Source organism: Hyaena hyaena, unplaced genomic scaffold, assembly GCF_003009895.1.
Source record: "Hyaena hyaena isolate Hyena2069 unplaced genomic scaffold, ASM300989v1 scaffold_3, whole genome shotgun sequence".
In the NCBI taxonomy this organism is placed as follows: domain Eukaryota; kingdom Metazoa; phylum Chordata; class Mammalia; order Carnivora; family Hyaenidae; genus Hyaena; species Hyaena hyaena.
In genome coordinates this window covers 8,785,149-8,811,423 of record NW_024080635.1, presented here as the reverse complement: position 1 = coordinate 8,811,423, position 26,275 = coordinate 8,785,149, and the positions used below count along the sequence as shown (strand labels likewise).

Genomic DNA, 26,275 nt, shown 5'->3' with positions numbered 1-26,275 from the left:
CGGTTCGTGGGTTCGAGTCCCGCGTCGGGCTCTGTGCTGACTGCCAGCTCAGAGCCTGGAGCCTGTTTCAGTCTGTGGCTCCCTCTCTCTCTGACCCTCCCCTGCTCACGCTGTCTCTCTCTCTCCTAGAAATAAATAAAACATTAAAAAAAATTTAAAAAAAGTGAAATCTTGCCATTTGCAACTACGTGGCTGGAACTAGAAGGTATTATGCTAAGTGAAATCAGTCAGCCAGAGAAAGACAATCATCTTATGACTTCACTCATATGAGGACTTTCAGGTACAAAACGGACGAACATAAGGGAAGGGAAGCAAAAATAATATAAAAACAGGGAGGAGGACAAATCATAAGAGACTCTTAAATATAGAGAACAAACAGAGGCTTACTGAAGGGGCTGTGGGGGGGATGGGCTACATGGGGAAGGGGCATTAAGGAATCTACTCCTGAAATCATTCTTGCACCATGTGCTAACTTAGGTGTAAATTATAAAAAAATAAATAAATTATTAGATTAAAAAAAAACACACATTTTTAGGAGCCCCTGGCTGGCTCAGCTGGTGGAGCATGCAACTCTTGATCTCGGCAACATGGTTTCATGCCTCACGTTGGGGGTAGAGATTTTAAAATTATTAAATTTTTTTAAAAATTTTATATATTTTTTTTATTTATTTCTAGGAGAGAGAGAGAGACAGCGTGAGCAGGGGAGGGTCAGAGAGAGAGGGAGACACAGACTCTGAAATACGCTCCAGGCTCTGAGTTGGCAGTCAGCACAGAGCCTGACACAGGGCTCGAACCCACAAACTGTGAGATCATGACCTAAGCAAAAAGTCGGACGCTTAACCGACTAAGCCACCCAGGCGCCCCAAAATTATTAAAATTTTAAAAAAATTTTCTCAATTTAAAATGTATTAAAATTATTTTAAAAATAAAACTTAAAAAAAAAAGAAAGTGCCCATTTTCCCACATCTTCCCCAAAAATGTTTTTTATAGTGTTTCCATGCTTGAAAACCTTGAAGGTAAAAAATGGTATGTTACCTCAATTTCATTTTCTTTGATTCCTCAAAATGTTTAATATTATTTCTTGGTTTATTGGCAATTTGCCTATTTGTGTGTTGGTAGGGACTCTTCTTACGGCTTTGTAACAGATCTTTTTATATGAATGGGATGGAATTGCAAAGAAAACTCTTGATTCCAGAATGGATTTGGGGATTGATTCTCCCTCTACTACCTCCTCTAACATTTTCCACAGAATTAAGAATAATTTTACTTAATCTGGGAAAGGCTTTTATAAAAGAAATCTTAAGAAGATGGAAAATAAGAGATACTGAGACTACAAGTCCTTTTAGTGTTAGAGGATTTTGCTCTCCCATCTACCCTTCCCCACTTCCAGACAGTGGAAAGGTTACTGTGTTCTTTATAGCCAGAAAAACTGAGTCATATCTGTGTGATCTTTCTGGCTTGCTGTACCCTCTGGGCCAAGTGCGTCCCCGCCCAGGAAACCTCCTCAGTTCACAAGCTGGGCTTATGCAGGAGCCCAGCCAACTACTGTCATTTCACCAAGCCCTGATGTCTCTGCCATTCACCAGCTGTGTGTCCTTGCATGAGTCCCTTAACCTCTCTGTGCTTCAACTCCTTCTGAAATGGGGAAAGCATTACCTCTCAAGGGTTTTTGTGAAGATTAGATAAAGTATATAAGGCTCTGGACACAGTGTACGTGCTCAAGAAACACCTGTCAAACTAATAACTGATGAGTGATTTCCTTTCAGTTTGTTGTTGGCCAGTGTATGGGTGTATTTTTGTTATTGCTTTCCCCTTTTTTTTTTCCAGCTGAAAACTCACTCAACTTTTCAGAACAACAATATACCAAACCCCTTTGCCTTCACCTACATGAGATAGGATCTTTGGTAACAAACAATAGAAATTAACTGGAGCTTAATTAGCAAAGAAGGAAGTGGGGAGGATTTATTACAAAGACCCAGGAGTGTTTCAAAGATTCTAAGAGCTTAGGGGCGCCTGGGTGGCTTAGTCGGTTAAGCGTCCGACTTTCGCTTAGGTCATGATCTCGCTGTTCGTGGGTTCGAGCCCCGCGTCGGGCTCTGTGCTGACTGCCAGCTCAGAGCCTGGAGCCTGTTTCAGTCTGTGACTCCCTCTCTCTCTGACCCTCCCCTGTTCACGCTGTCTCTCTCTCTCTCCTAGAAATAAATTAAAAAAACATTAAAAAAAAAAGATTCTAAGAACTTAGAATAGGGATTCTTCTCCCTGTTTCTTCCTGAAGGTGTGCCGTGTTTCTTGCCGCCTGTCTCCCCGTCTCCCTCTAAGCTGGCTTTCTCCACCAATGTAGCCACCACCAACTGCCTCTCCCAGTTACATTCTCTACCATGTGCAGAGACTCATTAAACGACCCTAAATCCCCAAGCCAGGATCCGGATAGAGAGATTTTGATCGGCCCAGATTTGGCCACATCCAAAAAATACACAGTAAGTAATTGCCAGAGGGCCAATGAGTTCATCACAGCTCCTCTGTAGCAGGGAAAAACTGGGCCAGCTGAGAAGTTTGAGTCCTCAGAGGGATTAGTATAGAGGTGACCAGAAATTGAATCCAGAGCTCCCAGAGTTGAGCCCAGGTCAGAGCTTAAAAGACATTCACGCAGGGGAACCTGGGGGGCTCAGTCAGCTGAGCATCCAACTCTTGATTTAGACTCAGGTCACGATCCCAGGGTCATGGGGCTGAGCCCCATGTCAAGCTCCATGCTTAGTGTGGAGCCTGCTTAGGATTCTCCCTCTTTCTCTCTCTCAAAAAAAAAGACATTCATGTATTACTTAGTCTAACCTCTGCCCACATTTTACAGGGAAGGAATGGGGTCCAGAGATCTGTTTGTCTGAGGCACTCCAGCCAATTGGTGACAGCACTGGGACCAGAGCTCCTGGCTCCATATGGTTCAATCTCAAGGTTTCAGAAGGCCGGACCTGATTTCCCTGAGGGCAGTGCTGTCTGATAGAACTTTCTGTGATGATGGAAATGTTTCACATCCATGCTGTTCAATATGGAGGCTCTTGAGCATGTCACATATGTTGTAGTTGAGGAACTGGATTTTAAATTTTACCTAATTTTAATTAATCTAAATATAAGTCACCACACGTGGGTAGTGACTACCATATTGGACAGGATACTCCTGTGCTTGAAGCCTTCTGATCACTCAGGAAAGGAGTAGACATCGAATCCCCAGTAGATGAAGAATCAGAAGATAAAAATAGATTATCCATACAAGCAGATATAGAGAGAAAACTACTACTTTGTAAAAGTATTTGGTAATTATGGAAATGTAAAACAAAATTGCTTTAAGCCCTCTCCTTTTTGCCTAATTGGTGAAAATAATTAACAAATGTAAATTATACCATTTAATCTCCCAACAACCTTGTGAGAGAATAATTTCAAGTGTTCTCAGAATGCCTGGGCCAATCATGTTTCCACCCTTTATGACCTGTGTGTTCTTGGAAAAATAACTGGGCCTTCGTTCCCTGATCTGTTATTAATATTACTACCTACCTCAGAGGGGTTTTCTAGGGGCAAGTGAAAAAGTGCACATAAAGGGCTCAGCACAATACCTGGCATGTTATAGGTGCTCAATATATGTGAGCTGGGACTATTACCTGCATTTTACATGAGGCTCAAGGAGGCAACTGACTTGCTCCAAATCGCTCACTGAGTAAGGGTTGGAGTCAGAATTCCCACTCAGGTCTCTCTGGCTCCAAAGCCTTCTTCTGAGCTGCACCTTTACATGGCTCAGGGTGCCTTAGAGCTCTCCCTTCTCCCCCCACTCCCTCCCTCCTTATACCTTTGCCTCTAGAACCCTGGTGACTCTGTGTGGCCTCTAGACTCTGGATTGTCCCCCAGACCCAGCTCCTGAGCGCCCCTCCACACATTGGGAACTGCCAGGGCTATACTCTGGTGGGGATGCTGAGGGACCAGCCGCATGTCCTGCTGCTGCCCACGGGGAGGAAGCTGCCCTCCATCCCGCAGGAAGAGAGGGAGAGTAAGGTTGGCCCAGTGAAGATGAAGGGGCGGTGGAGAGTGAGCAGGCCGCGAAGTGGCAGAGCTGAGACTTGCCTGGTCTTTGGACTCCAAAACCAGTTTCCTACCCAACACTCCACAGATCCTCAGGAGCAGGAACTGAGGGTCCTGGAGTGGGTGATACAACCATCCCAAGGGCCTCACTTTGCCTTTTATGAACTCATGGGACTTCCAGCTAAGAAACTGCTAACACACCAAGCTGCTAAATAACTAGTGAAAAACCAATCTTAGATGGAGGCGAAATTAGCTACACACCCACCACTCACACATTATTTCTCTACGACCACCTGTATCTGAAGAGGAAGGGCCAGTAATAATTGCTCTCCAGCCGTTCCTAGGCTCCCAGCTGCCCTGGTCCTAAGAACAGGTTAATCTGTGGCTTGTGCTTAGAGCGTCCCCACGTGTTTCTACTTTGTCCTACGTTTTTTAAAGGACCAATTATCAGCATCATCAAGATTTATGAGTGAGGGGGCTGATCTCCTTGAAACTCCACAACACTAAGAGGTAAGTGGATACCCAGGCTCAGAGGGGCTAAGGGACCATTGAGGGAGAGTGGCAAAGCCAAGACTCTAATCCGAGTAGGTCCCACTTCTCAGGAGCCCCTTCTTCCTGCTACCACTCCCTGCATCTCACTAGTCTCCAGGCACAGAGCCTGCTGCTCAGGAACTGATGTTCCAGAGCCCCTGGGGGAGGCCAGCACTGCACTGGCCTCAGACCACAGTCCAGTAGCTTGATCTTCAATTCTGAGGCCAGCCCTTCCGTGTGGGAGACTGGCCCCTCTCGCTCATCTTCTTCCCATGCCCTACCCTAAGTATTCATTCAGCAACCCAGTGCTGGGACCACAGAAGTGAGCAGGGGTGATTCAGGCACGAGTTCAGCGAGAGGCAGCGCTGAGATCCTAGGGGCAGACGACTTGAATTCTGCTACTTTCTCCCCAGGGGTCCGGCTCTTGAGCCTCATTTTCCTTGTGTCTCAGGTAGAATTAGCAGTAGCATAAAAGTGATGGTGCGTACAGAGCTCAGGGCCTAAAGGTAGTGGTCTTTCTGCATTCACTCCCCAAACTCAGAATTTGCCACAGATGGGGCTGTGTGCAGGCTGCCGGAGGCAGGGATAAATCCATGTGGTTCGTATTAAAAGGGGCTCCTGGCTGCTCAGTTGGTAGAATATGTGACTCTTTTTAAAAAATTTTTTAAAGTTTATTTGATTATTTGAGAGAAAGTGTGTGTGAGGGGAGGGGTAGAGAGAGAGGAAGCGAGAGAACCCCAAGTAGGCTCCATACCATCAGCGCAGAGCCTGATGCAGGGCTCAAACTCACAAACTGTGAGATTGTGACCTGAGCCAAAGTCGGACACTTAACCCGCTGAACCACTCAGGTGTCCCAAACATGTAACTCTTAATCTCAGGATCATGAGTTCAGGCCCCACATTAGGAGCCTACTTAAAATTTAAAAATTTTTGAAAAATCCACGTGGTTCTTGAGGCCCAGGAAGATTCAGGAGGCCGGTATATAAAACATTAGCACTCCAGCCACTTGCTCCTTCTCTTCCCCACCCTTTCCTGTACACCCTCCCCCGCCCCCCAAACACATAGACCTGATTACCCAGGGGCAGCAAATCTGGGGACCACCTCCCATCCCAGGCCTGCCTTTGACCCTTGGCCCACTTCCTAGTGCCCAGCCTGGCCCTGGAGGTGGTAGGAAGGGGGTATCAATCAGCATGTCAAAGCCCAGAGAAGCTTCCTTTTGGTAGGCAGCAGGCTCATCCTCCTCCCAGCTGGAGAGGGAGAACCCACCCCCTGTGAGATGGGTGTGTGGTTTTCCACGCATCCCAGACAGTGGCGGAAGCCAATAGGGACAAGGGACTTGAGGGGCGGGCTGGAGATGTCCTCTGTAAAAGAAGATGGGGCCCCAGTGCCCTGGTTGGTCTGTTCTGGGTGTGAGGAGGTACAAGGGGCTCCTCCTGGCTCTGGAGGTAGGCACGTCCTCCTTGGGGCTGGCAGAGAGACCGGAGCACCCTCAGGTGAGAGGTGCTGGGAAGGCCCCCCTCTTTGCCCTCTTGGCCAGCTGATTTGCTCTTCTGCCTCACCCTCTGCCAGCAGAGCTGGCCCAGTCCCAAGGAAGGTGAGTCTGGGGCAGGCGGCGGTCAGTTCAGGCACTGAGCACGCCCGTCCTCTCTGAGCAGCTCCCAGCATGGGCAAAGAGAAGACCCACATCAACATTGTGGTCATCGGCCATGTGGACTCGGGCAAGTCCACCACTACAGGGCACCTCATCTACAAATGTGGGGGCATCGACAAGAGGACCATCGAAAGGTTTGAGAAGGAGGCCGCAGAGGTAAGGCTGCTCCGTCTAGCCTCCCTGCCCCGCTTCCCGGCCTTGGTTTCCCTGGGAGGGGTGCCTCCTTGAGGGGGAGGAGACCACTCACCTCTGCTGAACACCTGCTGGGCTGCTAGGTGCTTTCCTGCTCAATCATGTCAGGGAGGTGGTGTGGCTGCCATCTTCCAGGTGAGACAAAGGAGGCTCAAAAGGGTTAAAGGACGTTCCTGAGGATGGTGCCAAGGTTTAAAACTTCGTGTGACACAGATGTCATCACGCTGTATCTAAGGAGATAAAGCTGCCACTTAAAAGAGGAGAAAGGATTTATTTGCCCTGCATCTGGCATGAACTTTAGAGCCTTGAATACAACGGTGAACCTAGCAAGCCTTGTGCCCCAGAAACCGCTGGTCACACACCTTCTTGTCACACGGGTGCTGTAGGAGCCCAGGTCAGGAACAATGAGCATGTCCTGAGAGGCCCCCGAAGGCGTCCCCGAGGAAGGGACCTCCTCTGAGCGTGGAGGAAATGGGGCGGGTGTCGTGAGCCACCAGGAGATCGAACAGCAGGTGTAGAACCCTGAGATGGAGAGTCGTCGCCTAGTAGGACAGGGGATGCAGGCCTTGGGTGCCCTGTGAAAGAGCCTGGCCACTTTCCCTGCAGCCAAGAAAGGATTTCAAGGATGGGAGTGACCAGAATCAGACAAGATCTTTTTAGAAAGAGCACACTGGCTGCAGCGTGGGGCGAATGACGCTGGGGGCTAGGAAGCCAGATGGGAGGCTGTCGCTCCTGACCACAGAAGCAAGGATAGTGGCCTGGGCTCAGGTGGCAGCAGTGTGGATGGAGAGTAACGGATGGAGTCCGGGGGACGTAGAGAGTTGGGGAATCCACAGAACTTAGGAGTTTGCTGGAGGGGAGGGGGGAAGGGAGTAAGACGTGTTGAGGGTGACCCCCAAGTTTCTGGCTTTGGAAACTGGAAGATCAGTGAATACCAGGAGCAGAGCTGGTCTAGATGTGTGAGATTTGAGGTGTCCACAGGCTTTCTATGGTGATGTCCAGGAGGGCAGCTGAATAGTGGAGTCTGGAGCTCAAGATGGAAACCCAGGTTGAAGACTAAACCACGGGGGTGAGCTGGGTACACGCTTTGGGAAAGAGTGAAGTGATGGAGTCCTGGAATGAGGGGAGGAAGAGCTCATGCAGGGGAATGAGAAGGGAGACCCAGGGAGGTGGGTGGAAAACCTTAGAGTTGAAGAAGCATCAAACAAGATGGGAACAGTCTAGAACCAGCTGCTGCAAAGGTATAAATAGATGGAAAAGAGAAACCAACAGGTCACAAATCAGTGCCATCAGCTATTTTCCTCATCTTGGCTTCCTCGGGTATAGTTGGAATTGTTGTGGGGGTGCTTATGTGGCAGGGGCTGCTATGAAAAGCTTCAGAGTTTTGAAAAGGAGACTGGTCCACAGCCAGTATGGCAAAAGCATTACCAAGGTTATGGAAAAAACAAATGATCTAATGCGGTGGTTTTCAAACTTTCTGGTCTCAAGAACCCTTTACAGGGCACCTGGCTGGCCCAGTTTGTTGACCACCCAACTTCAGCTCAGGTCATGATCTCAGTTTGTGAGTTTGAGCCCCTCGTAGGGCTCTGCGCTGACAGCTCAGAGCCTGGAGCTGGCTTCACATTCTATGTCTCCCCCTCTCTCTGCCCCTCCCATGCTCATGCTCGGTCTCTCAATAATAAATGAACATTGTAGAAATATTAAAAAAAAACCTTTACATTTTTAAAGGCACCACAAAGAGTTTACTTATGTAAATTACATATTTATGATATTCAAATTTAAAACTAAGGTTTTAAAAATCCTTAATTCATTGGGGCGCCTGGGTGGCTCAGTCGGTTGAGTGTCTGACTCTTAATTTCCACTCAAGTCGTGATCCCAGGGTTATGGGATCAAGCCCTGTGTTGGGCTCCAAGCTGAGTATGGAGCCTGGTTGGGATTCTCTCTCTCCCATTTGTGTGCATGTGCTCTCTCTCTCAAAAAAAAAAAACAACAAAAAACAAAAAAACAAAAAAAAAACCCACTTAAGTCACTTAAAAATAATAGTAATAAACTCCTTATATATTAACATAAGTATCACACTTTTTGTGTATGAAAAATAACTTTTTCCAAAACAAAAAGTCTTGAGGGTGGCATTGTTTTACATTTCTGCTGATATCTTTAATGTCTGGTTTAATAGAAGGCACCTGGATTCTCATCTTCTGCAATCAGTCTGTTGTCCTGTAACCTCTAGAAAACACTACACACTGGTGTGAGAATTGGGGGGGAGGGGTTGGGAGGAGGCAAATAATACCTTCGTATTATAAATACCAGTTTTGACCTTGCAAACTCTAAAAGATATTGGGGTCTCTAGACCACCCCTTGATAGCTGCTTATCTAATGAATATTCTAAACTATAACAGACTTTATTGAACAGAAGTTCCTACAGTGGCAAAGGTTAAGACACCTGGGTTCTATTTCTATCTTTTAATAATCTAATTAGTTTTCTTGGGGGAAGCCACTTGGTCTCTGGTCTTTCTTGTTCTCTACTCTACCCTCTAATTAGAGCTGAAATGAACAGATGCCCAGGTCCCCTGAGCTGGCAAGTGGTAGAGTACTCCCTGAACAAGCATGCTAACTTGAATATGCTGCCACCTTTAGGAAGTCTCATTTTTACCAGTGCTGAAAGAAGCTCAACTTCTCCAGGTGCCATGAGTAATTATCAGTCATAGATACTGATTTAACATTTAACAGAAGATAGTGGTTGAGAGCCTGAACTTGGGTCTGATGCTTTGGTTCAAATCCTGACTCTACCGTTTATTCATTATATGATCTTGGGCCAGTCAGTTAATTTCTCTATTACTTTATCTGCAAGATGAAGATAATAAAACATCATTAAGTTGTTGGGAGATTAAATGAGATAACCCATGCCAAGTGCTTAAAACAGCACCACGTCCATGATCAGCATTAGTTCTGTGTTTGCTGTGACTGAGGGCTTGCTGACTGTGTGCCAGTGGTCCACACGCCTGCCGAGGCACTCTATCATTTGGTCCTGGGTCACTCTGACTTTAAAAGCCTGCTCTGAAAGAAAAACATTAACTATATAAGTAATAAAATTCTATTGTTTTGAAAAATTCAAAGGCATCTCCATACACTGACTGCCCTGTTCCCATCCCTCTGACTCTCAACTCATTTGGGAACTTCCTTCTGGGTTGATGGGCTGCTTTGGATATAGGGGTGACCCTGGGGTCTTCCTCCAATTCCTGGGCTAGGTGGGCAAAGGCTCCTTCAAGTATGCCTGGGTACTGGACAAGCTGAAGGCAGAGCGCGAACGTGGCATCACCATTGACATCTCCCTGTGGAAGTTTGAGACCAAGAAATACTACATCACCATCATTGATGCCCCAGGTCACCGTGACTTCATCAAGAACATGATCACGGGCACCTCACAGGTATCCCCAGAGTTGCCTTGGCTCTGCTTTGGGTGTGGGCATGGGTGTCCCAGGCTAAGTCTGAGCTGAGCCTTCTTCCCTCTGTCACCTGGGCTAGGCAGACTGTGCTGTGCTGATTGTGGCAAGTGGTGTAGGTGAGTTTGAGTCTGGCATCTCCAAGAATGGGCAGACCCGGGAGCATGTACTGCTGGCCTACACGCTGGGTGTGAAGCAGCTCATCGTGGCCGTCAACAAGATGGACATCACAGAGCCTCCTTACAGTAGTGCACGCTTTGAGGAGATCAGCAAGGAGGTGAAGGCCTATATCAAGAAGATCGGTTACAACTCTGAGGCTGTCGCCTTTGTGCCCATCTCGGGCTGGCATGGGGACAACATGATAGAACCCAGCAACAAGGTGAGAGCTGACTGGGACAGGGCCAATTAAATGCAACATTCCCACTCAAATCTTTGTGCTTCTAGAATACCCAGGATTTTTAGCATGGTTATGGGCCAATCACTGTGCAGGGTCTCCTTCCCCATCGGTTACATAATGTGATACAGATAAAAAGGAGATTACTCAAGACTATACAACTAGTAAGCACAGAGTTGTGTTGTATAATGTAGTAGTTACATGTGGCTATTAAATTATTAAAGTTAAGCCAAACAAAATCATTTCAGTTGCCTAGTTGTATTAGCTACATTTCAAGTGCCCAAGAAACACGGGGCTACCATATTGGACAGTGAAGTTAGAAGTTAGGATAGAATATTTCCATCATTGTAGAAAGTTCTGTTGAGCAGTGCCAGCAGAGTCTAGAATTCTAGCCCATGCTCACAGCATCTAAGCTACCTCTTGAGGCAGGTTAGGAAGTGTGGGGGCAATATAAATGTGTTTAAGATAAAGTCACTGTGCTCATGGATCCTGGGACCTAACAGGGTTTAAAATTCTTTTTTTTTTTTTTAATGTTTATTCATTTTTGAGAGACTGAGACAGACAAAGCATGAGAAGGGAAGGGGCATAGAGAGGGAGACACAGCATCTGAAGCAGGCTCCAGGCTCTGAGCTAGCTGTCAGCACAGAGCCTGATGTGGGGCATGAACCCACAAACCGTGAGATCATGACCTGAGCCGAAGTCGGAGGCTTAACCAACTGAGCCATCCAGGCGCCCCAAGTTTAAAATTCTTAAATAAGTGTCTCCCTACAAAGGAAGTCTAACTCTGGCATCAGACCTGGGTTCAAGCCCCAGCTTTCTCCTTTGCCCACAGTAAAGGGGTTAGGGAGGAATTAATACTCTTGGCCTAAGGACTCCTTTCCAGAGACTGTAAAAACTAAGAGACTCCACATGAGTTCATGCATACAGTTGGTGCTCAAATGCTAACTGCTATCACTAGCTACTTTACTATCTAAAGCCTACCTTTTCTATAATTGACTTGAGGATTCTTAGCCTTTTCCTCCACATGTACATAGCATAACCTTTTTCTGATTATAAAAGTGATGTCTAACATTTTTACAATGAGCCTTTCATGCAGACATGAAGTATTAGCTGTAATCCCATGGCTTATAGATAACCTAATTTTCGTGCAATTCTTTCCAGGTATTCACATCTGGATTCAAACTGTATGTAATTTTCTAGAAACTCTTTATTTTTATAATTTTCTTTGCCATTTAAACCTGTTAAATACCTAGTGGGTGTTTTATATTGCAGATCAGTGGTATAGTAGTTTAGCCATATTCATTATTAAATGAAAATGGTAGAGAAATTACTATGTGCCAGACCCCAGACTAAACACTTTACCTGTACACAACCCACAAAGAAGGCATTTTATTCCCATGTAAAATAAGAAAACTGGGACACAGTGTAGTTAAATAATAGCACAAGGTCACCAGCTTCCAAGAATATGGTTTTTGGTTTTATTGAATACCTCCATAAGCATCTTGATAAATCTTTGCATGTGTCCTCGATAATTTAATCAGAATAAGTTCCTACTGAAACAAAGGGGAGGCATTTTAGAGTCTTCTGACACCTATTGCCCAATTGTCCTAGGAAAGATTAGAACCACCCTTGGCAGTGTGTCCATTTGGATGGTACTTCAACATTTGCATGCTGGGTACTGTCCTTGGTGCTGAGAGTGAGAATGAATGAAATGCAGGCCCGGCTCATGGCACTGTGGTATGGGGGGGGGGGGGGGGGGGGGGGGGGGGGAACGGGTGGCGAGAGGTGGGTGGTAATGTAGTGGATGACGACAAATGCTAAGAAAAACTTAAGGATGAGGGGGCACGGTATGAGAGAGCTCCTCTCTGTTGGGTGATGAAGGGGGGTGCTTCTAAAATAACCCCAGAACAGAAACTTGAAGCTTTGATGCCCTTTTCCCAAGTAATTAGCACATAGTTCAGCTTGTGAAATAAGGGGATTTTATCCTCCTGTCCCTTTGGGCATTTATTAGGCATCTAGTATGTTCTAGGCGCTAAAAGAATAAAGTGCAGTCAGTGGACTGAATAGTAGATTTAGGATTTAGCCTCCACTCTTAAATACCTGTGACATGGGAGACCTCAGTTTCCCCACTTTTAAGATAGGGATGATGCTCCCCTCCTAAGCTTATGTGGGCCGCTGAGTTGGCACAGAGCCAAGTTAGTTGCCAAATTCATCAAACTAATAGAAGAGATTATCCTAACTGATGAGGTTCTGTTTGAATGAGGAGTTGGCCCCATTATCAACTTCTCCTTTGGGCATTGGGCAACCTACTTTTGACCCTCATTTATCCCCTCTGTAAAAAGAGGGAGTGTTCCTTTTTTTATGTTTGAATTATTTATATAAAAATGCATATTACAGTTCTTCAAAGCCTCCTGCTTCCCTTCCACCCCATCCCCCTGCTTACTAGAGTTGAGTATTAATTGAAATTGTAGCTTTCTTCCTTGGGTCACCAATTTTTGTGTCCATTAGGCAAGATGTGCTGTGTGTGGCTTCTGTGCTCCACAGCTATACTTCTCCTTCAGGGAAGAAGACTTACTTTACTAGAGCCCTCTTCCCTACGCACCAAAGCCATCCCTGATCCCCCTTACCAATCCTTTTACCCATGGTAGTCCCTGTTCCTCTCTCTTTCGAGACTCTCACTAAGGACTGATCTCTTGTTGTGTGTGACCTCAGGGCCAGGGCACCTCACCCATGTCCTGACTTTAACCAATAGGTAGAGGCTGCTATTGCTTTGACACTGATGGTAGACTGAGATTCCAAAGCCTAGAGATTTTCTCAAGGGTCTATGGCTGGAAAGGAGAAATGTGACTGGGATTCCAACACTTTGTCTGACCTAAGGCCACACACTGACCAGCTCTGTCACTTGATGACTGGTCACTCGGGCCTTCTCGTCAACCTTCTTGGCTCTGTACCTCTTCTGTCCTGGATTTCCAGTTAACTGATACATTTCTGAAGGCAAAGATGATGTTTCTGATGTGCTTTGGCCAGGGTTTTTAGAGAAGTAAATAAAGTGTCTGCTTAAAAGGCATGCATACAAGGTACTGTTATATTTATGGTTATCCTTTTAGAAGGCTTCACATTCAATAACGCTGCCCTGACCTAATGTTGGGGAAAGTGTAGTCTTCAGAAACTGTAAGTGTTAGATTATTTGAGTCTTACCTTCATTCGCACTGCTGATGTTTAGTTAACTCTGCTGTGTTTCTCTGCTCCTTTGTTTCCCCATCAGTGGAATGAGCAGATGGAATGAGACCCAAGAACTAATCAGGCTCTAGGAATCTCTGCTTCCTAAAAATACTGGCTCAAGTCGGGCAACAACTGCAAGATTTAGAGCAACTGCCACCATTTAATATGTGTGTAGTACATGTCAAACATTGTGCTTGGTGGATTGCATGTGGTCTTTTGTGTCTTTACTTGAACCTGCAAGGTAGGTGGTGATAGGTTTCATAGATGAAGAAGCTGAGGCTCAGAATGCATTAAAAAAAATTGCTTGAAGTCCTATGTTAAAACCAGTTTGGCACCTGGGACAGGCTCCCTCAAGCTAAGTGAGCTGCACATTTGGTGGCTTTCCCAGATGTCCTGGTTCAGAGGCTGGAAGATCACCAGGAAGGAAGGAAACATGGTGGGCATGACCCTGCTAGAAGCACTGGACTCCATCATGCCCCCTGCCCGGCCTGTGAACAAGCCCCTGCGGCTACCCCTGCAGGACGTATATAAGATTGGGGGTGAGCACATGCTGTGTTGGGGGTGGGGGCTCATGGAAGTCTGGCTGCTGACAGCTGTGGCTGCTTTGTCCCCCAGGCATCGGCACTGTGCCCGTGGGCCGGGTGGAAACAGGCTTCCTTAGGCCAGGCATGGTGGTGACCTTTGCCCCCTGCAACATCACCACGGAGGTCAAGTCTGTAGAGATGCACCATGAGCCCCTGGCTGAGGCCCTGCCCGGAGACAACGTGGGCTTCAATGTGAAGAATGTGTCGGTGAAGGACATCAGGAGGGGCTACGTGGCAGGAGACAGCAAGAATGACCCACCTGCAGAGGTGGAGAGCTTCGTCTCCCAGGTGAGGAGGACCATTTAAGGGGTATCCTCCTGAAACAGCTACATTGTCCTATGAGCAGAATGGCCCACTGGGTTGTTCAGGAAGTTGTCACTGAGCATATGCTCCATACTGGGCTCTTGGCCTGCAGTGTAGGTACAGTCCAACTGTCCAGGTTAGGATCCTGACTGCAGCTTATTTGCTACTTTGACCTTGAACAAAACAATGCACTTTGCTGCTCTTAGCTTCCCCAGTATGGTCTTGATGTCTCAAAGCAGTTGTTTTCAAACCAGGTGGATTAGAATCAACTGGCAGGTGTTTCAAAAATGTAGACTCCTGGGGCTCCTGGGTGGCTTGGTCAGTTGAGCTGAGGATTCGAGTTCAGGTCACGATATCCACTGGCTCACTGCTATGAGCACAGGGCCCGCTACAGACCCTCTGTCCTCTCTGCCTGCCCTTCTCTTGCTTGAGTTGACATGCGTACTCGCGTGCACTCTCTCTCAAAAATAAACATTAAAAAATTTTTTTAACGTTTTTATTTATTTTTGAGAGATACACAGAGACAGAGCATGAGTGAGGGAAGGGGCAGAGAGAGAGGGGCACAGAGAATCTGAAGAAGGCTCCAGGCCCCGAGCTGTCAACACTGAGCCTGATGCGAGGCTCAAACTGCCAAACCGTGAGATCATGAGATCATGACTTGAGCCGAAGTCAGAAGCTTAACTGAGCCACCCAGGCGCACCCCTCACTAAAAAAATTTTTTAATGCAGATTTCTAACACTCTTCCCAGTGGCTCTGGGGAGTGATTCAGTAGACGGGTGGAACCTGGGAATCTGTATGTTAGAGCTCTCAGGGGTCTCCTTGGTCCAGAGTTAGAATGTGAAGGGTGTTCTGGCCGCAATGTCTGGCACATTCTTGTGCACGTGGAAGCTGGTGCTACCTTGCAGTCAGCTTGGGAACATTAAAGGAGGGGGTTATATGTAAAACAGCTCACCTGAGGCCAATAGGTCACCTAACACATTAGCTGCTATCACAATGCATTTTCTAAATGGTGGGGAAAGTAGTACATAAATAACATACACACGTGTAGGTTTTAGTGGCACTCATCCTCAGCTCGGCCACTTCCCTGCTATTTCATTGTGAGCAAATTACTCAGGTTCTGTGCTGTGAGAATTAGATCTGAATGCATGCGATCTACTTACCACAGAACTTGGTATACTCTATATAATGTTCAAATGCTCACTGTAACTTAAAATGTGTTCAAGGTGCCTGACCCCTTGGCCGGTTAGGGCCACCTCCTTTGGAGGATGCTTGGCTAATCCCCTCCCATCCCACCCTGGGTTCCAGGTGATCATTCTCAACCACCCTGGCAACATTGCAGCTGGCTACTCCCCAGTTCTGGACTGCCACACGGCCCACATCGCTTGTAAGTTTGCAGAGCTCAGGGAGAAGATCGACAGGCGCTCAGGCAAGAAGCTGGAAGATAATCCCAAATCCCTAAAGTCTGGGGACTCAGCCATTGTTCAGATGATTCCACGAAAGCCCATGTGCGTGGAAAGCTTCTCAGAGTACCCACCCCTTGGTAAGTCCTGGCTACTGGGGCTGCCCTGTCCTCCTCCTGGCTCCAGGGAGCCAGTTAGCCAATGTGTCACACCCAAGCCAGGTTACAAAACCTGGTTAGAAGGACCTGAGTTCCAGGTTAGAGGGGCTCAGAAAAAAGGAAAATGGTTTTTGTCCAGTGTCATACAGCAAGGCAGGGGCCACTTTAAATTATTTCTTTTAATGTTTTATTTACTTCTGAGAGAGACAGCATGAGCAGGGGAAGGTCAGAGAGACAGGGAGACACAGAGTCTAAAAACAGGCTCCAGGCTCTGAGCTGTCAGCACAGAGCCTGACGCGGGCCTCGAACCCACGAACCATGAAATCATGACCTGAGCCAAAGTCAGACGCTTAACTGACTGAGCCACCCAGGCGCCTCAACAGGGGCCACTTTAGAGCCCTGCTACTCAAAGTTTGGTCCGTGCACTAGTAGCACGGGCATCCCCTAGGAAGTAGTTAGACATGCAGAGCCTCAGGCCCCACCCAGACCTGCTGAACTCAAGTCTGCAGTTTAACAATATCCCCAGGTAATCGAGATGCATATCAATTTAAGACCCTGTGATCCAGACAAGGTGAATAAAGCAGAGATTATTAGGGATTTTCTTTTTCCATCTTCTTCTCCAGTGCAGTGGTTTTCAAACCTGGTAGATAATCAGAACCACTGATGGACCCCACTAAACCCAGAGACTCAGGTGATAGATTCACCTGGTCAAAGCTTCAGCCTAGCTGTCTGTTTCTTAGATTCCCCAAGTATAGTATGCATGGCTGGGTTTGAACATTAACCTAGAATGTTCTGATCTCAAATATATGCGGGGGGGGGGAGGGAAGGCACTTTTATATAGTGCCTAGTCTGTGCTAGATGACAGAGATTTATAAACAAACAAGTCCCAGCCTTCAGGGTCTCCCAGGGTGTGAATTTGAAAAGGCTAATTTTAGAGGTGGGCCACAGAGGCTGCCACATGATATCTTACAAACTGGTTTAGTACTTCCTGTCTCAGCCAAAAATACTATGAGGTTGAAGCCAGATGCAAAACCCTTTCTCTCCATGACCTGAAGTCAGAGGAACATTCAAGAACTCCCCTCCCCCAGGAGAAGCATCTGCCAGATTCACAGTTGGATGTAAAGGAAAGCCACCCTGTGGGTAGTTGTGGTGGGCACGGAGAGAGTGCTAGCTGATTGGAGGCTGGGAGCATCAGTATGGTAGGCTGGTGAGTTGCACCAAAAGCAAAGTTTTCCAGTGACCTCTACTTAGGGGAATGGGACAATCCAGTGGCTAAGAACTTAAGTGTTGGTGTGAGACTTTCTGGGTTTTCAACCATCACAGCAAAGCGACCTTTGCCCCAGCTTTCTCAACTATAAAGTAGATCTGAGATCTATGAGCTTGGAGAATTAAATGCACTCATATGTATAATTTAGAGTATTACTTACTTGACCTCCTGAGCAAGTGTCCTAGCTCGTGCCCTTGTAACATTCCCCATTTGTTTCATGTCCTGTGTCCTAGGTCGCTTCGCTGTGCGTGACATGAGACAGACGGTGGCTGTTGGGGTCATCAAGGCTGTGGAGAAAAAAGCAGCGACTGGTGGCAAAGTCACCAAGTCTGCCATGAAAGCGGCCAGGAAGTGAGTGGTGACAGCTACTTCAGGCCTTTCCGGGCCAGGAGCAGCCACAGCTGGAAAAGAACGGCTCCAGGAGAAGCCTTGGACTTACTCTCCTCTTGCCTTAATTATCTTAACCCTGCCCCCTGCTAATGCAGTCACCTTCTTGCTGATGAGTTTGAGGGAGTAAAGCACACCAAGTCTTTTTGCCCCCGCCTCTACTGACCTTGATGTTGCAAGCATAAAGGAAGCAGGTGGAGTGCTCCGTCTAATTCTACCCCTCACCTTCCTTCTGGTGCCTGACTCGTGCAAGAACCAGAGAGCTGGGGTCACAGGGAGGAAAAGGTGTAAAGGGAAAAGTCTAGGACAGCTTTTGGCCCCAGCCAAGTTCATCAGATCCTAGAACAGGACTCTGGTGTTAAATAGCCTGACTTAAATATTGTGTCTATAAAAGTTACTAAACTTCTGTGTGCCTTGCTCATCTGTAAAATGGGAAAACAATACTATCTGCCTCCACAGGGATGCTGAGGTTTGAGTGAGCTAATACCTGCTAGGTGTGGTAATTAGCTAATCTCCTCAACAGGGTGTGGGCACTGGAGGCAAGTGAGCACTATCCTGGGGAAGTTCTGTTGGAAAAAAGTTGGGGGGGAGGGCAGAGAGCAAGCTTGAGATTTGTAGGGTGAGCTCTGTTTTATTTTTTAATGTTTTATTTATTTGTGATACAGAGATAGAGACAGCACAAGCAGGGGAGGGTCAGAGAGAGGGAGACACAGAATCTGAAGACAGGCTCCAGGCTCTAAGCTGTCAGCACAGCCAAAGGCGGGGCTCAAACCCACGAACAGGGAGATCATGACCTGAGCCGAAGTCAGACGCTTAACCGACTGAGCTACCCAGGAGCCCCGGGTGAGCTCTGTTTTAGATCTGCTAGGTACATGTCTCCCTCAGGTTATTTTAACTTCAGTTTGACAATTTGAGTTCCAAAGCTGCAAGAAACCCCTGGTTTCTTTCACCCAGAATCCCCAAATCATATTTACCACATTTTTCCCCATGTATTATTTGAGGGTGATCTGCAGACATGATGGCCATTTACAGCGAATACCGCAAGTGTATTTCTTAAATCCAAGAGGATATTCTGATATAACCAAGGTAAAGTAATCAAAATGAGGGTGTTAAATTTAATGTGGGTACACTTCTGAAATCTGCAGGCTTAATTCAGATTTCACAGGTTACTCCAAAAACATGCTTTATAGCAAAAGAAAATCCAGGATCATGTGTTGCATTAAGCGATCTTGTTTCTTTATTCCAAGTTTTGGAGTCACCCCACCCTTGGTTTTGTTTCTCCTAGAGGTTTGAGGCCTCTGCTCTGAACTAACTAGTGGGTGTTTGATGGAGGAAGCTCAAGGGTGCAGGGGTGACTGAGGGGGAAGGGGGCCAAGGGGTCTTTTTACTCTCCATCAACCCAGCTTCCCAGAAGTCCCCTTTGTTCCCCTACTGGATGAAACAAGGAGAGCCTGGGGGCTTTTGCCTTCGATGTAGCAATGGGAGTAAGGAATTATGGCAGCAGAAAGACGACTCTGGTCTCCTTTACCACCAAAGCCGTTTGCACACTTATTCCCGTTAAAGAAACTGATTTGAGATTTCTCCTCGGATGTGGATCCTGGCAGCCCCTTGAGTCCTGCTGCTGAGGATTTAGCGTAAACCAGGAAGCCCTATTACTGTTTGCGATTGGAGCGTTTGTCAGAGACAAGCCCTTTTTATGACTACAGGTTGACTCGACTATACCCTGTGTTTAACACATTTTGGGGGGTGTAGATTTGCTTGGATACAGTGGTTTTATATTAGGAGTAACCCTGAATTGGAAGCTTACTGCCTTCCTTACACAATCACCTTTCAGTTTCACAACAACCGCCTATGATCCAGGTACCCATTTTAAAGCCCAGGAAAACTGAGGCGGAAAGAGGTCTAGTTGGTAACCTGGCCATGGTCGCGTAGCGATGAGCTAGCCAAGATAGGAACACAGCTGCCACCACTGTTCTAACTGTATACATTCCATGTGTTTACATATTTACCGAATAAATGGTTTCCTTCATAGTTCGCACAATGGGTTTCATGTAGTTCTGGAAGTCTCATCACGCAAGAACCACTGGCTCTGGAGACTGGGGGAGGGAATAGCGTCAATGGAGACCGGAAGTTCAATAAAAAGCCGGTTCTGGGAGTTTTTAAGACCATTTTTGGAAAACCCGGGTCCCGGGGGTCGCCCGGCGCCCCCTGCAGCTGCCGGCAGCGCACACCAGGCCCAGCAGAGCGCCGCACTGCGCCCCTGGCGTCCCTCAGGCTCCTCCAGCTCCTCCTCAGCTCTCGGGTTAGCCTGGGAAAAGAGCCCGCCTCCTGACCCATAAGGCCTTGGGCCGGAAGTCCCACTTTCTCTTCCTGTTCTCCACCATGGCGGTGAGTATCTGAGCTCTCGGCTTGCCTCCCTTCATCCGCCTTCATCCACGGCCGGCCGAGCCCGCGGGAGCTGCGTCGTCCGCGGCTGGAGGAGAAGGGAGCCCGCAGTGCTGGCCGTGCCGAAACTGGCGGAGCCACGCAGGCGGAGGGCGCGGAACTGAACCCTGGCGCCTCCCCCTTCGCCCTCCTAGGAGCGGGTTCGGAGTAGGCGCCGGGAGGGCTCAGAAGCATAGCCCGTAGGCTGCAGGGAGGGCGAGCAGAGCGAACGGCGGGGCTGGCACGCGGTGTCAGGACCTGTTGCCCGTTCCGGGGACTTGAGACCTGCCCGGCGCCAGGGAACCTCAGCCTGTCCCTCCGTTGGGGGAAGGCGCTAGTCTTCTGCCGCGGCCCCCAGGCTGCTTCGGAACGGAATGGGGGACGTCGCACAACCACGTGTTTCCTGTTTCCCCAGCTTTTAAATTCTATTTTCTCCCGCATCGGCTTTATGATGGGGACGCGCTCCCGCACCTTACGCGTTGCGCCCTTGGGGCTTCATCCTTTGCCTGTCATTTTAACTCCCGATACCCGTCCTGAGTTTCTATACACCCATTCCGTGCGTAGAAGAAGAAGAAACAGCATCCCGAGCTGTTGGGTACTTGACGGACTTTTTTTTTTTTTTTTAAACCCTTCGGGCTTTCGTTAGGAATCGGGATGAGCAGAAATGGGTTAATGTTGTGTCTCCAAATGCTGGAGTCGCTGCTGGCGTGGGTTGTGTGTTGACTGCTGCGCTTCCGTTGTTGCGGCAGGATCAAGGTGAGAAGGAGAACCCCATGCGGGAACTTCGCATCCGCAAGCTCTGCCTCAACATCTGCGTAGGGGAGAGTGGAGACAGACTGACCCGGGCAGCCAAGGTGCTGGAGCAGCTCACAGGCCAGACCCCTGTGTTCTCCAAAGGTGAGCAGTGCAGGCAGTTGGGGGAGGACCGGTTGCTGGCTCCCTGGATGTTTCCTAATTGGCCTGGTGTCAAGCCTGTTTAGTGCCGGTTTTGTAAGTGACAGTTGGTATCCCATAAAACTTCCTTCCTAAACTACCCCAGACGTATTCTCCTATCAAGATTGGGTTTGGTGTTGGAATACCAGGTTTTGAAGTTAGCAGGGATTAAGCCACGACCCGTTCAGGGAGAGGTTTTCCAGAGCGAGTGGAAATGTTGGGAATTCAGTAAATGATCTTTGGCTTGATTCACGTTTAGAATTTATGAGCTACATTACGAGCAGTTTTGTGGGGTGCCTGGGTTGCTCAGTTAGGAGGTGGACCCTTGATTTCTGCTCAGGGCATGATCTCATGGAATCAAGCCCTGCGTTGGGTTCCTTGTGCCGCTTGGGATTCTCTCCTTTCCGCCCTTCGCCTGCTCATGCGCATGCTCACTCACACTCTCTCAAAATAAACTTTTTTTTTGTTTTTAGTCTTTATATATGGGGGGGGGGGGGGACAGAGAGAGGGAGACACAGAATCCAAAGCAGGCTCCAGGCTCCAGGCTCCGAGCTGTCAGCCCAGAGCCTCACGTGGGGCTGGAACTCACCGACCGTGAGATCATGACCTGAGCTGAAGTTGGACGCTTAACCCACTGAGCCACCCAGATGCCTCTGAAAACAAACTTTTTAAAAAATAATGTAAAACAGATTTGTGTACCTAGACTAACTGGGTTCAAATCCTGGCTCCAACACTTGGAGGTCTGACTGTGGCCTTTCTGGGTGTTGGCTTCCTCATTTGCCTGAAGGAGATGTTAACGAGGTTTGAGGGATAGAATGAATTGTGTGGAATCCCTGCTGCATACCGAGCCCAGTATAGACATTACCATTGTGTTGACTTTTTTCTTGTTTATTTTTGAAGTTCCATTGCTTTAGGATAGTGGAATATGGCAAGTTCATAGGTCCAGGTCCTACCTCTTACTTGGGACAAGTTAACCTCCCAGAACTTCATCTGCAATAGATAACATTACAATAAGGCTTTAGAGAATGTTATTATCAATAATGTTTTCTTTAGAACACAATGATCATACTCCTTTCTAGTGGCCTATTCTGGCTGTATTCTTGGCCCTTCCTGACACAGCCATGATGGATTATTTGGGGCTCCTAATTGCTTAAGTTATGATTGAGTGACTTGGAAGTTGAAAAATCTGCTTTCTGTATTACAGATGAAACTATTAGCAGATGCAGGTGACACTGGTTAGAATGCTGCCACTTAAGATGTGGATGGATATTTAATGTCTTTTAGACTTGGAGATGATGTTCTGGAAAAGAGGTGAGTGGGATGGACCTGTGATACCTGTTGCCTTGTTTCTCCCTGCCTGCAGCTAGATACACTGTTAGATCCTTCGGTATCAGGAGGAATGAAAAGATTGCTGTCCACTGCACGGTCCGTGGGGCCAAGGCCGAAGAAATCCTAGAGAAAGGTCTAAAGGTGAGGCTGATCCCTATGAATGATTTCTCTGGGTTTTCCTGTGTCCTTTACATATTGGGGAAAGTTCTACGACATCCACAGTTGTGTGATTTGGTATTGGGGGGAAATAAGATTTTTGTCCATGATCAAATTAGTTGAGTTGTACTTCTGGGGTGCTGAGTGTTGTGGACTAAGCTAGTAATTTTGGGAGAATTTGAGTTGACAAGGAGCGTAATTGCTGCATTTTTTTCCTTAGGTGCGAGAGTATGAGTTAAGAAAAAATAACTTCTCCGATACTGGAAACTTTGGTTTTGGGATCCAGGAGCACATCGATCTGGGAATTAAATATGACCCAAGCATTGGTATCTATGGCCTGGACTTCTATGTGGTATGGATATTTAATCTTTTCCACTCCTGGTCTGTGAGGAGAGTGGAATCTGCTACTCCTTTATTTTGTATGTGCTATTTTGATGTTCTGATGTTGGATTGGAGCTTTGAGTGTTGTCTGCCTTGTGTTCTCCCCCTTGGGAAGATGGGCCTCATTTGTGGCAGAGGTAGGGATACAGCACTGAACTAGATAGACAAGATGCTGCTGTCTTGAAGCGTACAATGTGGGATCTAGCAAGCACCATTATGGCTGAGAGGTTGGTAAAGGAACTATTCCACCCACTGAACTGGAAAGCTGAGTGAGTTTGGTGCTGTACTGGGCCTGTGGGTTGGCTGTGCTAAGGCCGTTCTTTCCCAGCTCCTTCCCTTAGGGAAGATAGGGTGGCTTGCATCAGAGGACATGGATACATGTTTGGTGATGTGGCTGTTTGCTCAGTCAGGATAGGGATTTCAATGTACAAATGACCATTTGTGTGTTTGTCCAACCATAAAACTAAAAAGCAAAAACCAGAAGTCCTGACTAGTGTGGCACCCGAGTAATGGCAGCATCCTCGTTGGATTTGAATATCCAAACGCTAAGGAGAATCAGGTGATCACAGGGAGTTTGGGAGACTTTAAGAAGCATTTTTGAACTGAAGCTAAAGAAAAGAATAATTATTTCTTTGTGCTTCTCAGAATCTGAAGTTTTCTACAATGCATATGTTATAGTAAGATTTTTTTTTTAATGTTATTTTTAAAATGTGCTTTGGAGACTGGGGGGCGATGGTGGAGAATCTTTAGCTGCCATTGGAAGTTATGTGGGTGGGGGGAGGTGCTGTAAGTTCCAGCCTCCAAAGCAGACTTAACCGTGTGGTATATTGTCCTGGATGCCGCTAACAGTTTTATCGGAACCCGAGATCATGGATCTTTTGCTCCAGAATTCATTGGGCCACCAAATGACTCTTGATCAGTCTCAAATGTGTGAGTCTTGTCCGTGTACTCTTGACTCTGAGCTGGCTAGGTGACTGTTGGTTATTCCTGGGACAGGTGCTGGGTAGGCCAGGTTTCAGCATCGCAGACAAGAAGCGCAGGACAGGCTGCATTGGGGCCAAACACAGAATCAGCAAAGAGGAGGCCATGCGCTGGTTCCAGCAGAAGGTAAAGCTGATTTATCTCAGGTGAAGTGGTGGAATGTGGTGTTGGTGAATGGAGTTGGGATTTGGGGGTGCAAAATCCAGCACCATTTGGTGGGTAGTTTCTTTATACAGGTAGAATATTTGGGCAACTTGGCAAATGTGGGCTTCCAGGGTTGGTGGTTTGAAAACCCATAATCAGGCTTTCTCCCCACCCCCATAACCGGAGGTTGCTGGAAGGGGAGGAATACAGCTTTAATACGAGCCCCCTTTTCTCATACTCGAGTGCAGTTTGAGCACAGTGTAGTAGTTGTTAAAACTGGCCAGCTTCCTGTTCAGTCTAGAAGGGATGTGGGATTCAGAGCTGAATTCATGTGTCAGATTTTGAATTCTCAAACATTAGCCATTGCTGCAATCTTTGCTATTGCCTCCTGTTGTGAAAAAATAAAATCTCTTCTCTTTCAGTATGATGGGATCATCCTTCCTGGCAAATAAATTCCAGTTTCTATCCAAAAGCCCAATAAAAACTTTTCAGTGAAATGTATATTACTGTTGTGTGTTCTGTGAAAGGATCCTGGCCATATTCAAGTCCCTGGACCTCAAGCCACTTAAAGCTTCAATGGGAATAGCTGGTAACAGCCCTGTCGTCCTCTGGATGCCAGTGTTTTCCTGGTAGGCCGAAGCCTGAGTTTCGCAGCATTGCCTGGGCTCACGATACCCTTGTTGTTAGGCTGTGGTGGGACAGTAGTCACATGGAAACTGATTTTAGAGGGGAGGGGAGGGGATGGTTGGGGCTGGGGGTTGAATATAGAGCCTTGGTTAAAGGTGGGGTGCTGTGCTCCCATGTTTCAGGAAGTTCCCTCTATCCAGTAATTTGTTCTTCACTAGAGATTATACCAGCACTTGTATCTGCAGAAGGAAATCACAGGTTTTAGTGTGTGATGCTTGGGATTAAATTTTAACTATTACAGGTTCACTTTTCCTTTAAAATGAAAACGTATAGGGTTGTTGAGGCAATATAAGCAGAGGAGAAAATGGTCTTTCAGCCAAATTGGATTTGATTCCCTGTCCTGCCTTTTATCCACTGTGTTACCTTAGACTAGTTAATCTCTGCCTCAGTTTCTCACTTACATCATGGAGGCGAGTAATAGCCCTCAGAGGGTTAAACATTAAACAGTGTGATATCTCTAGAATACTTAGACTTGAGCCAAGCACGTAGTGCACAAAAAAGGTTAACTTTTGTGTTTTGTTGGCATATGAGAAATGTTACCCTTGATCAAAGTTTGCTCTTCCTTTCGTGTGAAAGTAGAGCCTCCTTGTCTTTTCCACGTCACTGAAGCAGTGGCCTTCAAAAGCCACCATTTCTCTGACCATTAGACACAGTACTTGGCTGATGGTTCATAATTTTCAGTTTGGGGTTTACATTTTGAGCATGTGTTAATTTAGTTCAATAACTTACTTGTGACTAAAGAATTCAGTTCTCAGGCCACCTTTTCACTGCCATTAAATGGTTCTAATTTGTTAGCTGTGTTTGTAGTTATTTTAAAAGCCAGAGATTATTTACTGTACTTGAGTTGTTATGAAAATATTATTTTTGTATTCTGATAATAAAGGCTTATCCAATGAGATCAGATACAGTTGGTTAAAGTAGAGAATCATGAAATGTGTTACCGTATACTTTTTGTTTCACTTAAAATTTATCAGTGTGCTTTCACTTTTCAGTCTGACTCTAGGGCCAGGGCTATCACCTTGTAAAGGGAGTGAAACTTGTGTAAGAGTGATTCTTGTGGTTCAGCTTCATTTTTATGGGGAGGACTTGATTTGTCCTGACTTTAATTACAGTTACAACTACGACTGGAATGCACATGTGAGAACCAAGTGTTGGTGAATATATAGCTAACCAGTGCTGGTGGGTGCTAGCTGCTGTGGGAAGTCAGTATAAGGTACAGGGATGGAGAGCGTATGCACATTTAAATAAAACAGTTCAGAGGGGTACCTGGTTGACTCTGTCATAGAGCATCCAACCCTTAAAAATCATTTCAGGAATACAAAATGTAGAAAATGAAAGGCCCTCTAATGCTGCCACCGTCCTTGTGCGCTTTACTGTGAGCCATTTGCCATGTATCTGTATGTTTTTATGTTTATGTTCATATTTAAAAGAATAAACCTGCCTAGCCTTGATTTGGCCCTGCCATGTTGTGTATTTAGTTGAGTTGAAACCCTGTTTTTTATTATTATTATTATTTTTACTTTTCTGAGAGAGAGAGAATCCCCTGAGGGGCTGTCAGAGTGCGGAGCCTGAGCTCACCAAAGCAGTGCTCAAGCTCACCAACTGTAAGATCATGACGTGAGCTGAAGTTGCATGCTTAACCAA

The 26,275-nt window shown here is 46.8% G+C and overlaps 2 protein-coding genes across 2 annotated transcripts; both read left to right on the top strand.

Annotated features, from left to right (window-relative positions):
* Positions 1-6,258: 6,258 nt before the first annotated feature.
* LOC120231712 (elongation factor 1-alpha, somatic form-like) lies at positions 6,259-17,564 on the top strand. Its single transcript, XM_039231933.1, has 7 exons — positions 6,259-6,402; positions 9,687-9,866; positions 9,964-10,260; positions 13,886-14,036; positions 14,113-14,369; positions 15,690-15,924; positions 17,443-17,564. The coding sequence occupies exons 1-7, from the start codon at positions 6,259-6,261 to the stop codon at positions 17,562-17,564; spliced, it is 1,386 nt and encodes a 461-aa protein (XP_039087864.1).
* A 2,414-nt stretch (positions 17,565-19,978) lies between these two features.
* Positions 19,979-24,445, top strand: RPL11 (ribosomal protein L11). The gene is made up of 6 exons (XM_039230976.1): positions 19,979-19,984; positions 20,650-20,917; positions 22,317-22,423; positions 22,659-22,790; positions 23,816-23,926; positions 24,367-24,445. The coding sequence occupies exons 1-6, from the start codon at positions 19,979-19,981 to the stop codon at positions 24,394-24,396; spliced, it is 654 nt and encodes a 217-aa protein (XP_039086907.1). The 3' UTR covers positions 24,397-24,445.
* Positions 24,446-26,275: the final 1,830 nt, after the last annotated feature.